The sequence below is a fragment of the Momordica charantia genome, assembly GCF_013281855.1.
Source record: "Momordica charantia cultivar OHB3-1 chromosome 5 unlocalized genomic scaffold, Mcharantia_2.0 BLBB01000005.1, whole genome shotgun sequence".
NCBI classification, from domain to species: Eukaryota; Viridiplantae; Streptophyta; class Magnoliopsida; order Cucurbitales; family Cucurbitaceae; genus Momordica; species Momordica charantia.
In genome coordinates, this window is record NW_028275163.1 from 25,060,524 (window position 1) to 25,075,057 (window position 14,534).

Consider the following 14,534-nt stretch of genomic DNA (forward strand, 5'->3'; position numbering starts at 1 on the left):
GATCTATTAAACACGAGATTGAAATGAAATGGTTATCTTCCAAACAAAATTTACTTTTATTTTAAATTACCGAATAAGTTTGAGATCTATATATGCAAAATAAAAAATTCAAAGCTTGTTTGGTAACTTTTGTTTTTGTTTTTTTAACTAAATATAAATATTTGGTAACTATTCCTATTTTTTTATTTCTCATTTTAAATAAAGTTTTTCAAAATTGTGAACAAATTTTAAAAACAACCAAATCAAGTTGGTTGTTTCTATTCCATTGTTTTTTTTTTTAGTTTTCCAAAACGTAAATAAAATATTTTATCATTCTTGACTAATACATCATAAATATTTAAAAATAAATATAAAATAAAAAGTTTGGTATTTAAAAAATATTTTGCATATACAAATTTTATTTTTACTTTTAGTTAAAGTTTTGGAGAATGAGAAACGATACTTGTTTTCCAAACATTTTGTTTATTTTTTCAATTAAAAAAACAATAAACAATAAATAAGAAAAAGTTACTAAATATAGTTATATTTTTATTTATTAAAACTACGAAACTATAAATGAGAAATAAGAAACGTGAATATTGGGCTTTTAGATTTATTTTAAAGTTTATGGACTTATTAGACACGATCTTGGTTGGTAAAGACTTAATTAATTTTTTAGAGAGATTTAAACCCTATTTTAAGAACATAGCAATTCGTAAAATAAAATAATATATCAACTAATTTTTTATTTAAATATAGATGGAAGAAGTCGATATTTCTATAGTATTATAGATGACGTTTCTACAACCAGCTAAGTCTTTTCATAAATAAAATAAAAAATTTTTGCGGGGCAATTCTCAAATCCTCCTATATACATTAGCCATATAAAATTTCTTGACCTATTTCCAACTCTGACCAATTGGAGAATTCCAGATTTAATATGACTGTAACGGATAAACTTCATTTCAATATATTAATCTCATGATGGAAATTAATCACTTGTTCCGACCTGGAGACTTCCAAATTTTTATTATCATTATTCATCTCTTATGTTTAAAAAAGTGTTGCATGTGTTTCCAAGTTTTGAAGGAATAATTTGAGCCTAAAATGCTTACATACAACACATGACAAAGAACTAACAAGATAAAAAACAAAATAGATAATTTTCTTTTCGAAGGTTTTTAATGTTGATTAGGGAGTTAATCAAATCTACGTTGCTTCTTTCAAATCAGGAAATGCAACAAAAATAGTTGAAACTTTAAAAGATCGGAGATAGAAGAATGCATCAGATTTCAATCGTTGGGCTAATCTCCAAAGATCAACAGGCCCAATGTATTCCAATACTTTCCCATTCTTATGGGCCCAAACGATCTTTAAGAAAAGCCCAAGCCCACAAAGAGACTTCATATTCTCAAGGCCTAGCTTAGTGTCATTTTGCATGGAATGGGCCGTGTCAATCCTCCGTTCGAGTTTGTTATGACCTTTGGAAAGATATGAAATGTACTTTTAGGTTTTAGCTAATTAAAAGAATTTTAAATACATTTTTTGTATTTGTGTGGATTAACAAATGTTGTCTTGAAATTCCTAAAAAGACAACATTTCGTTAAAGTGCTAATAGAATTATGGATTTACTTAATAATATTTACTTTTAAAAAACGGTCTCAATTGTAAATATGGTATTCTTAATATGACTATCACTAATATAGTGATTGAGCAATTAATATTATTATTTTTAGTTCAATACAAAGATAAGAAATCGGACCGTCAAAAATTTTGAATGATTATACTTCCAACTAGGGGTGTTCACGGGTTGGGTTGGGTCGGGTTCAGGGATTTTTTTGGAACAACTAGAAAATTCGGGTTGGTCAGGTAGGAGAACCGATGAAACCGACTATACTAGCTAACCCAACCCAACCCAATCCTATATTTTTCGGGTTGGGTCGGGTTGGGTCCTCGGTTACTTTACTTTATATTTTCCTTTTCAAATAAGGGTTGGGATGGGATGAGCGGCGGATGGCTGTGGACAGAAGGGAATGTCGGCAGCTACAGCGAGAGGCGAACAAACGAGAACGGCAGCAAAAAAATAAGAACGGCGGGGAATGATGGTGAATGGCAGCGAACGACGACTTAAGATAGTGAGATTGAGAGAGATGGGATGAGATTGAGAGAGATTGGGATGAGATCGAGAGAGTAGAGAGATGAGAGGGAGATCGAGGGAGGTGTGATGTGATTGAGAGGGTTAGAGAAATGAGAGGCGGCTACAAACCCTAAACCTAAAAACATAAGATATATATGTATCGGTTCGGGTTAAACCGATTTTTTCCCTCTTAACCCGAGAACCAAACCGAACCGGTCGGTTCTTTAAAATTAGAACCCAACCCAAACCGAGCATATACTTAACCCAACCCAATCCTCACGGTTCGGGTTGGGTTCTTCAGGCTACCGGGTTTTTTGAACACCCCTACTTCCAACCAACATTACTTTATCGACTATATTATCTTTGGGTTAACTTTTTGCCAGTTATTTTTCATTTATACTACTACAACAGTATATTTTTTAGACCTAACCACGTATGTTTTGCTAGTATTATGATAAAATTAATCTATTATCTCTCACATTCATGGTCCAATTATATATTTATCAACCACAAAAATATTCATACACCACTAGGCATGTGTATTATTCATTACAGTACTTCAAAATATCATCTCTATTCGTAATATCTCATTGAATGAACTATAATGAAATGAAATTCTTTTTTTTCCAATCAATGGTGTTGTACTTATTTTTTGAGTCCCTCTAGTGATCCCCACCACCATTATTTCTGCTGCGCAGCCAATGATATATTTTCTTCTGGGTCATAAATGCCATACAACTAACATTGCAAATATTTCTTCCTAATTTGAATCATTTTCCACTGCGAAATAATTGAAGGCACGTGCTATGGTCACCCAGGCACCGCCACGGAAGCCGATACGACAGGAAGTCTGGTTATCCCGTTGTCGTTTGGGCCCGAACAGTGTAAATTGGCCCGGCCCAGCCCAGCCCAAAAGAGGATATGATAGATAGCACCGACCACGGGCAAGACAATAGCTGGAAAAGGCAAATCGTGAATTAGACCGTTGAATGCGGCTGGAGAAGTTACTTCACGCGGTCCCTTCCACAACGTTTCGCCTTGGCAAGCACTGGGCCCACAGTACCCTCCATCGTGTCGTTGTCGCGCCATTGCTTCTAACTTTAATATCACCACTAATTTTCGGTGCAGCCTTTAACTTTAACTTTGGATAACGATAATTACTTTTAAAACTAATTATTTTCGTTTTCATTTTTTTTCTCTCTGAAGAATATTCTACCTATAACCTCTCTATGTTTTTAAAATTTATTTACTTGCTATGTGATGTATGACGAAGAGGGAGAAAAATTGGACAGTACAGAATTCTGTCTGACAAATCTGTCCTGGCCAAAAGTGTGAAAAGCATCAAAACATAAATGAGACAGTGGAGGGGCAAATTTGGACTTTTAGCAACGGTTATACGTATACCGGCGTTTGGGTTGGGTCACCCACTGGTTTGGGATATCGGTGCCCGTGTGTCTCGATTTTGGTGCACACGTTGACCGTTTGGTTCTGTATTCGCTCGGTGCTCGTCTCCTGTGAACAAAAAAGAGTCTAAGACATTTTGACATAATTGCCCCTATTATTCAGCAAACCGGCAGCATTTTTTAAAATTCTCAATTATTATTATTATCATCTTTTTAAATACAACATGTCAATTAGTTTTAACTTCTTTTTGATAAATCAATTAATTTTAATTTAGCCCTTTTTCTTTTAACTATTTTAATTTAGTCCTTATAATTGAAGAGTTTTAATTCATCACAGTTTAAAGTTTATGTTTAATTTAAATTTAGTATTAATAAATTTTAAAAATTTAAATTTAGTTAAATAGTATTATCCACTAAAAACACATTTTTATTTATCTATCTTTTACTCAACATTCAATACATTTTAAACCTTAATATAGTCAACTAATGGAAAATATAAATTACTCTCTTATTATCACTAAAAAACAATACTAGACAATTGGTAAGTTTTGTTTAAATCCTGCGAATCAATTAGAAACCTTTAAAACAGTAACTACTGAATTGAGACTAAACTATATTATGAATCGAAGCTTTTCATATGATATTATATATTCGTGCATGTATAATAAAAACTAAAATAAAATAAAATCCTTATACTTATTTCCTTTTTGTAAATTAAATCAGGGTTGAAATTCATAAATGTTTAAAGTGAACCAAATAGAGACCATGAAAGCATTTTGGTAATTTTAATAAATTTCTTACTTGATTTGGGTGGATTGGATTAGTTATTAATTTCTTACGTCAGTTCCTAAGTGGGGTTAGTAAGAGGTTTGTCCTTGCTTACCAAACACCAACATATTTAAATATTATTATTTTCATCGAATCCTATCCATTGCTTAAGTAGGCGTGTAAAATCAAGTGGCTGTCGCGTGATGATTTAATTTTAGATTAAAATAGCATTATTCTTTTCTTTTGATGCTCCAATTTGGTAGTTGGTTTGCTTCATTAATGATTATATTATTCTTGTCTTTATGTACTGATCAGTGATATTCAGTATCCATACCCTAAAGTTTAGGGTATTTCGAGAGTGGCCCAACCCAGGAGGGTAATTAAAAAAATGGCAGTTTCTTTCTTCACAACGCGTGAATTCCCATTATATTTATTTCCCTTTTCGTTCACCCTTCAAACTCTCTTCTCTGTAACAAACTTAACGCGGTCTGGTTCGACTCAGAGCGAGACGTAAATCAATCATGGCTTTACGCATTGCTCTCCTTTGAGACACATAAATTATCGCCTACAAAAGTCTTCCTCCGAATGCTGCAACGGAAAGATTCTGCCATGAATTTCAACTTTAACCCTAATTTCCCTCTCTATTTCCGACCCCACGCATCCGGAAAAGCCTTGATCGGTGCCAACCATTCTTCTGCTCGATTTTGTTCTCGATAATCCTCATTCTCTTTCTTGATTCTCTTCATTTTTTGGATTTTTTAACCTCTGATCGTGCATTTGAAGCGTTGATTCACCTGAAAGCGTGAAGGCGACAGTTTCCGCCATGCGGAGGTTCGTTTCTCTGAGGAATTTGGTTAGGGCGCTCATTGTTCCTGTGCTTCTCTTAGTCGCACATTTTTCTTACGTCGTGATTACCACTGGTGAGTCTTGTATCACTGGAAATTTCTGCTTCTCGCCCAAAATTTCTAGGTATCGAGCCTCCGGCTTACATCCCAGAGCATCGGCTGTAATCGATGGCGCAGGTCCTACCGCCGAAGAACTGTTGCGTCGTGATCTTTACACTAGTAAAGATTGGATCAAGGCCGTCCAGTTTTATTATTCAATCTTTCAAGATCTGATCTCCGTAGGGTTCCTCTCTCACAAATCGAAATCGTTGTGCGTGGAAACTCCCAACGGACAGGATGTATTTTCCTTGAAACAGATTGGGGTTTCCGATTCGATTGGAATATTCAAGAAAGCCGTTAAGCCTCTGGTGATAAAGGGCGAAGCACATGAGATCCCGTTCAATGATAATACCTTCGATTTTATTTTCTTGGGCGGGGGCCGCCTTGATCAGTCATCCCGGCCGGCAGATTTTGCCCGGGAAATTGCTCGGACGCTGAAACCCGAAGGGTTTGCTGTTGTCCAAATTAGGGCTAAAGATACGTACAGCTTTCACTCATTCATTGATTTGTTTAATTGCTGCAAAATAGTTACATCACAGGATATAGATGGCCTTGATTCTTCGATGCCTTTCCTTCGCCAGATTGTTCTGATGAAGGAGAGTGATGATATTCTTGGTAATGGTGTGGAAACGCATCACCAGAAGTCTGACGGTAAGTGTTCGGTTCCCGCATTTAAGGAGGAATTGGTCCGAAAGGCCGAGCCATTGATCTTAGAGGAGCCACTGAAGCCATGGATTACACTGAAGCGGAACATTCAAAAGATAAAATATCTGCCATCAATGGCCAATATAAGCTTCAAGCAGAGGTACGTTTACGTCGACGTCGGAGCCAGAAGCTATGGCTCTAGTATAGGAAGTTGGTTTAGGAAGCAGTATCCAAAACAGAATAAAACCTTCGAAGTTTATGCCATTGAAGCTGATAGAATTTTTCACGAGCAGTATAGCACAAAGAAAGGGGTCAAGCTTCTGCCATACGCGGCTTGGGTGAGGAATGAAACCTTAACTTTCGAAATTAATCGAGACCCAGGTCAGAAGGTCCAAGATAAGGGGAGAGGAATGGGCAGGATTCGACCGGTGGCAACATCGACAGGTTCTTTCGACGGGGAGGTGGATGAGATTCAGGGCTTTGATTTTGCTGACTGGTTGAAAAATACTGTAACGGAGAAGGATTTTGTAGTGATGAAGATGGATGTGGAGGGAACTGAATTCGATTTGATTCCGAGATTGTTCAAGACGGGTGCTATTTGCTTGATAGATGAGATATTTCTCGAGTGCCATTACAATCGGTGGCAGAGATGTTGCCCAGGCGAGAGAAGCGCAAAATATGACAAAACTTATGGCCGATGCTTAGATTTGTTTGCTTCCTTGAGGCGAAGTGGAGTTCTTGTTCACCAGTGGTGGTGAGATTGGTGTGAAAAATTACCCTTTACAGCCATGTTTTCTTCACTCATCCGGTTGCTTTCTCAATAAATCTTCATCCGCCTCTCTCCTTCTCGCACTTTGTAAACTTGGAGCTGAAATTGAAGGCAGAAACAAAACCAACGGTGGCGATTGGTGGGAAATTCGACTCCCTATGAACCACAAATTACTTTTCTTCCTCTTCGATATCAACGGTGGTAATTACTATCTGACGCACACTTGGGCTTATTCCACTCTTCGTTTAAGCAAAATGCTATTTTGTACTCCTAGATTTGTAGTAGGTTATATCTTACGTTGATTGTTGAACATAGACTATATCCAGTGTAGGAATATGGTACAGGAGCAGGGTAAAAACTTTGCTCCAACATGCAAGAGCAAATAAATTGTTTTGTAGTAGGTTATATCTTACGCTATTGAGTGGATGAGGCATATACCAGATAGGCAAGGAGTGGAAGAAATTGTTTTTAAGAACTATTTTACTGAAGGAATCCTTCATCATTTAACTTTGGAGTATATTAGGTCCATTGTCTTCTCTTTAGTGTCAACTTTACCTTATCAACTAACTAGTCTGGAAAAGGGCAAAGAAAAAATACAAATTTTTACTGATATTGAAACTCTCAACAGGGGGTGAAACAGATTTTGGCAAACATTAAAATATAAATTTAAACTTGATTTTGCATATGAAGAGGAAGGGGAAAGATTGATGGCAAAAAGAATTACGAGGGAGGAAAGTTGAAATTTGACGCTGGTTTCCATTTTCAATTTATTTCAAAAATAAATAAAAAGATTGTTTTATGATACTGAGGCATTCTTCTCAAATGTTCAGTGATGCCGAATTAGGCAAGTGTGTTAGCCAGATCTCTTAATTAACCGACGTTTAAATGCTTTATACTACGCGAGCAGGCATAACAAGCAACACCAATTAGGCCCAGTGGTAGCAGCCAACACCTCAGGCCCAATTCTGGAAAAAGCCCAATCCAGCTGTGTTTATATGGCCCCAATTCATTATAAGGGCCCGATTCATATTGCCTGCCTTTTTTTTGTGTATCATTCGTTTCTTCCTCCTTGCATCTATAAATTTTAAACTAGTTTTGAAAATGTCAACTTCTTTAGCTATACATCTTTAACTAAAAGATCTACTTCCAAGAAAAAATCTTTAACTGTTGAATTAATATGTACGATTAAAAATCATATGTACAAACTATCCTTAAAGGTGAATTTCTTACTTTTGTTATAATATCTAAGCAATTTTTGAATTTCATATTTTATTTAATTAGGCTACTCATAAATTATCACTTTAATTTAATAAAAACACAACATAATTATTTATTACCAACACGAGCTTGGTTTAACGATTACGACGTATTATTCATCTTTTAGAGATCAGAAGCTTAACTTCATCTCCATATTTATTGAAATAAAAAAATATAACTATTTATTAAAAACAAAATAAAAAATAAAAAATAAAATTTTTTAAAGTTGATAAAGTAAAATAAAAGCAAAAAGAGCGGTCCCACCATTTTGGGATTTTTCTTTTCACTTTTAATTTTATAATCCTATCCACTTCCATTTCTAGATTAAAAAGAATTTTAAATCTCCACTAATTAAACCATGACCATCTCCATATTTTTTTAATCCCCAATGTGTTTGTTATTAGAGTCACAAGAAAATATTTATATATATACGTTCATCACAATTCACGTTGCCCTGTGTACTTAAGTAAAATAGTCCTAATTATCATCCTTTATAGTATAAAGTTTATACCCTCTCTGAAAATTAATATTATCCTTATTAAGTAAGATAACAATTAACACAGTCAAATTGTAGGCTTCATCCTAATCATATCTCCTAATATGATCATTAATTGACAAATTAAAAATTGATCATTAATTAATAGACTTATTTTTAAATTCAAAATTTTGAAGACTCTATGAAACACATCCTTGAATACAAAACAATAAGTTGCTTTTTGTGTTTATCATCTCAGCATCTTAAACCATTTTTATGAAATTTGGACACCTAACTTATCATACGTAGTTACAAACATGGTATTAAATATCCATCCATATGTTCATGTATTTATGGATTCGACATTTCTATAATATTTCCAAAAAGTCGACAAAATATGAAAAATATCAACAAAATTTCACTAATATGCACATAATATTAATCGTTTTTAACTTATTGAGGAAGGGTGAAACAATTAATTATTAATTTAGATATTTTTTTCGAGTTTTTTTATAACTTTTTCAGGACCATCGAATAACAATATCTGACATTTTCATGAAATTGAGACATCAACATTTAAAACCTTTGTTATAAACCTAGACTATTTTTTGTCGATTAACATTAAATTTTTTTGGTAGATAAGAGATAGAAATGCAAAAAAAAAAAAGAAATTATTTATGTTATCCACATTATTCAAAGTTGTCAAAATTCAAGATAAGTTGTTAATAGTAAGCATTTAAATATTGTTATTCAATAAATATCCACGTTGCATAAACATCTATTCAATACATAAACAAATAAGACATGTCACGTATCAATAAAACCTTTTTTAATAACGAAAAGATCAAATCAACCTAACAAAATGGCATATTTAACCTTAATAATATTGTTGAACTAAGAATTTAAATATAGCCCACAAATTGCTTAAATATAATGTTATAGTAGGTCCATAATATTACTGATAAATTAACAGAACGTGTTGTGTGAAGGACTGTATTTCTATAATTGATACGTCACCTTCACAATATTTTTCACATATATTTAATATGTATTTTTTCCTTCAAAGGGTGGGAACCACAGATTAACTTTAATTTATATTAAAAAAATGTAAAGTGTTGAGGGAATGACACACGAGGGATAAAATTAAAAGCAAAGGAAATTATGATAATGTTGCAGAAACATAAATAAACCATTTATTTTATGTTATATTCAACTGTGAAATCAAATCTTCAACTCTGAAAATTGGGAGATATTGGGGAATCTTAAGTAAGAAAAATTCACTTGATTGAGTTGAAAAAACTAGCTCCTCGATTTTAACTGTTCAATTTCCTCGTTTGAACTGATTTCGCTTTATCCATTCTTATTTATATATAAATTCCTATGAAATTGTTATTAACTATTTTAGTGAGCTTTTGATCGGTAAGAATTAGTATACAGAGTAAAAAATGAATTTTCCAATTTCCAAAACATGTAATTAACTTTATTATTATTATTATTTTCAGTCTAATATGTGAAGATTTAAACTCACAACATTTGAATCGAAAATGAAAGGTCGAAAATAAGTGTCTTAACAAAGGGCGGGCAGGACTTCCACAAGGGTCTCCCCCTCTTCCCGGTCAAGATAGTTGAGAAGGAGTTCTATCTTGAAAAAGTTATAATCAATCTCTTTATTTATGTACGGACTATACTACTCAGGTGGGCTAATTAACTTTAATTGAAGTTCACAAACTCGTAATTTCAAATAGGCTTCTAACTTTATAGTCAAAGTACCTCTCGATAATTTCAATCCTTCAATCATAAATTTTTTTTTTTGGTACTTCAAACTGACGGGTACAAGATTGAAGATACATGTTTTTAATTTGTAATTTTATTTATTTATTAGAAGGTGGCTTGGTATATTGTATATTGAAAATGTAATTTTAATGAATGTTTTGTTCACAAGTGTGTTTTTGTTTGTTGGTGAGGATTTTCCAACCTTTGATATCTTAATTAAAGAAAAATGTCTTAATTTGAACTATATTTATATTATTCATATTGATTTTTCCTTTGGTGTTTGATTTACAAAACATCATTTATTAATTGAAAATGTGAAGTCAAAAAAGAAAAGAAAATGTATTTCAATTTCTACCCACACGGCTAATTGCAGTTGTCATTTTCATAATTTTAGTCGTTGGTTGTTTTTGTCTGGATACAATCACCCGTGACACGTGTATGCAAAATGAAAGTAACTACGCATGATATTTCTTGAAAATTTGACCGTACAGCTGGAAATTAATTATAAAAAAAAAAAGTATAGAGAAAATTCATGTTGGGGGAGTCAGCTGGATGATCAAATCCATTTGAAGTCGCTCCCATATTATTTTCAAGAGATATCAAATCTTTTAAAGAGGTTGTTTGGAATTGGATTGGTATAACAATTAACAATTAAATTAAGAAGAGATTATTATTATTATTTTAAAGCTAACAGAAAAATTAGTTTTAGATTTGGTAAATTAATTTTGTGTTTCCTGGCAGCCTAGATCGTGGAGCACGCAGATGCAGGGGTTTAGCATTAGCATTAGCTTAGCTGTTCAAAGGAATCTGCGATCCCATTTTTAACGAAGCAAACCTACTATACTACCCTACCCTCCTTTTCTTTATAATTAAAATACCTGGAGAAATGAGCATATATATATATTATTATATTATATTGTTGGGAAATGCCCGTATATATATTTTTTAAAATATATATATTATTTATTACTCTCTTTTTGGAGGCAACAACTCAAATAGTGGCAGTGTTAAACTATAGTATGAAATAATTCATTAAATTGGCAAAAAAAATTTAGTTTTTACCATTAAAAACCCATAAAGAAGAAGTATCAATTTTCTTTTACCATTAAAAACCCATAAAATATTCTTCCAAATTCAAATTTCACATCAGTTCTTGAACTAAAGTTGTAAGAGTCAAAACCAAATCTAAATTGTATATTGAATGATGAGATGGAGACAAATTAGGCAATGGAAGGGAGAGGGACGAGGGGCAAGTGAAACGCCACTATGTAGGAAGCTGCCTTGAACTACCCAACAACTTTTCTCAAATTCTTACTAAAATAGAATAAAATAAAATAACTTTTCTCAAAATCTCTCCCTATAAAATCCCCTTCTTTGCGCAATTGTTGCTGCTACCGCAAAATCTCGCTCTCTGATCAGCCATGACTGCCCAAGTAATGCCGGAGCAACAGCAACCCCTCCACGCCATTCATCTCTTACCAAGGGATTTGGATAAATCCCCTCCCTCCCACAAAAGGTATTAATTAATTCATACAATTAAGTACAACACTATTAATTGTATTATTTTATATTTAATTAATGTGATCGTCGATTGTTTTCAGGCTGGAGGGAAAAGTGGCGATCGTAACGGGCGGCGCGAAGGGGATCGGAGAGGCGACGGTGAGGCTGTTCGCGAAGCACGGAGCGAGAGTGGTGATCGCCGACGTGGAGGATCTACTCGGGGCGGCGTTGGCGGACACGCTGTCACCATGCCAGGTCACGTTCGTGCACTGCGACGTCAGCTCGGAAGAGGACGTGGAGAATGCAATAAACTCGACGATACGTCGTTACGGGCAGGTGGACGTGATATTCAACAACGCCGGAGTGCTGGGGAACCAGTCGCAGCGGAAGAGCATAGTGGACTTTGACCCGGAGGAGTTCGAGCGCGTGATGCGCGTGAACGTGAAGGGCGTGGCGTTGGGGATAAAGCACGCGGCGCGCGTGATGATTCCGAGGGGCAGCGGTTGCATAATATCGACGGCCAGCGTGGCGGGGGTTCTGGGGGGGCTGGGCCCGCACGCGTACACGGCGTCGAAGCACGCCATTGTGGGGCTCACAAAGAACACCGCCTGCGAGCTCGGCCGCTACGGGATACGGGTCAACTGCATTTCGCCGTTCGGAGTGGCCACGTCGATGCTCGTGAACGCGTGGAGGAGCCACGACGACGACGACGAAGAAGAAGAAGAGGGCATGATTCCGTCGGCTCAGGAAGTTGAGAAAATGGAGGATTTCGTTAGGGGTTTGGCCAATTTGAAGGGGCCCACATTGAGGGCGAAGGATATTGCAGAGGCGGCGCTGTATTTGGCCTCCGATGAATCCAAGTACATCAGCGGCCATAACCTCGTCGTTGATGGCGGAATCACCACTTCCAGAAATTGTGTTGGCTTGTAATTTTCTTTTTCTATCCTTTTTTTTTTTTTTTTTTTTTTTTTTTTTTGCAGGTGTCAGTGGGGGAAAGAAAAAAAAAAAACTCCCTCATATGCCTGTTGTTTGTTTCTACTTTCTAGTAGGATTTACGATTTAGTTTGTTATTTATTATTTGATCTACAATAGCTGAATATATTAGTTGTTCTATTCTACAGCTGCTTGTAGTTATCTTTCATAACTCCTAAAACTTTTGAATTCATGTTTTCGTTTTAATTTAAGTACTCTGCTTGAAATTATTGATAAAACTGTTACCTCAAATTCGTGGGTCGAATTTGTTTAATGCATCTAACGATCAAAATGGTTAAAAACACATTTATTTGCTCAGGTAATTTTTTTAAAATAACGAATTAGTCTATAAACTTCTAATAGTTTAATTTTGGTAGGACTGTGTCAATATCTAACATAAATATGATGTGGGATGCCAGTTGCTTGGACATACTTTAACCAAAAAAAATAGGACAAATAAAATGCCTCCCAGTCCCCAACTTACAATCGACCATCGACGGTAAAGCTGGTCGTCGAAAATGGTCTTTATTATTTATTTACAGTGATGTTTGAATCTAAGCTAATATCCGACAAAAATGGTCTTTGGATTGCCTATTAAACAAGAAGACATGGGTGGGGAGAATTTTGTTGGAAAAAAAGAAATTGAAAAAAAAATTTTTTCCATAAAAAAAGAGTTATATTATTTATTTTCAATATTTTTTGTAGTAAATTTGAAAATTAAATCCCAACTTAAAAAGATTGTTGTTTAATAATAATATATGTAATCACCAAATATATATTTAGTTAAATCTAAATTAATATTAATTAATTAATTATTATTATTATTATACAATATTATATACTCTATAATATACTATAAATTACATGTTTTAATTTTAATAAAAATAAAAAATATATAACATTAAATAATATATTTACCAACATTTTATCTTTCTTTAATATATTTCTTTATTTTAAAATTTTAAATTCAAAATCTAAAAATATCGAAAACAAGAATAGAACAAATTACCAACTAAACATACTTTAATAATCTATGGTAACATCAACGAAAGAGAAAAAAGAAGAATGGACGAGGCCATGTCATCACCTTGATTGGCTGGCGAGAATTTGAAGATCCTTGTCGATTTGAGGGTGACGTTATCTTACAATATCTCGGAAATTTTATTTGTCTAGGTGCTTTAAGAGGTTGATTACCTTTTCTTTTCCTTTTTTTTTTCTAAATTTTCAGTGGGAGAAAAAGTATATTGAATGGGTTCCCCTTGTATTTGTCCTTAATTTTTTTTCCTTCTAAAAAAAATGTTATGGGGCCTTGTTCCCTCCTATATTCCTCTGTTTCAATATAAAAAATTATGTTTTTCAGTCCAAAATATTTAACAAACTCAAATAATTTTTTTTTAATATAATACGTGAGATTAGTGATTTAAACTCATAACAGTTTAGATAGGTCCAGAATATTTAACAAATTCAAATAATTAATTTTATAAAATACAGAACAATATTATAGTTTAGGTATATATAAGTAAACTCGAGATGGAGGGCCCAAGTCTCCGACAAAGAAATGTTTCTTCGCTCTCAACATTTTGCAGCACCAATCCTGAAGCTTGCCAATGGGCCATGGCCTCACTCATTCATTCACAACTAAAGTTTTTTAAAAAATAAATATTCGAAGCGGTTGAAAATTAATGTGTTTGACATTAAATGCAAGTGAAATGAATTTACTTGAGAAAGCCAGTTCCATTTGTGTGAAAGTGGGACAAATGTCAAAATCAAAAAAAATAAAAAAGAAAAGAAAAAAAAGGAAGAAGGGTAATAAAGGATTAGGTAGTCTACCAAAGAAAATGTTGCTTTTGTTCCTTTGGTTGAACATTGTTCAATGCTCTATGTGCTATATACCTTTTAGCATTTTCTTTGA

General features: G+C 34.0%; 2 protein-coding genes across 2 annotated transcripts; both read left to right on the plus strand.

Annotated features, from left to right (window-relative positions):
• Positions 1-4,716: 4,716 nt before the first annotated feature.
• LOC111024045 (uncharacterized) lies at positions 4,717-7,162 on the plus strand. The gene has a single exon (XM_022301622.2). It carries the CDS (start codon positions 5,111-5,113, stop codon positions 6,632-6,634), a length of 1,524 nt encoding a protein of 507 aa, XP_022157314.1. The 5' UTR covers positions 4,717-5,110; the 3' UTR covers positions 6,635-7,162.
• A 4,267-nt stretch (positions 7,163-11,429) lies between these two features.
• SDR2 (NAD(P)-binding Rossmann-fold superfamily protein) lies at positions 11,430-12,773 on the plus strand. Its single transcript, XM_022301576.2, has 2 exons — positions 11,430-11,666; positions 11,752-12,773. Exons 1-2 carry the CDS (start codon positions 11,572-11,574, stop codon positions 12,578-12,580), a joined length of 924 nt encoding a protein of 307 aa, XP_022157268.2. The 5' UTR covers positions 11,430-11,571; the 3' UTR covers positions 12,581-12,773.
• The last annotated feature ends 1,761 nt before the right edge of the window (positions 12,774-14,534 follow it).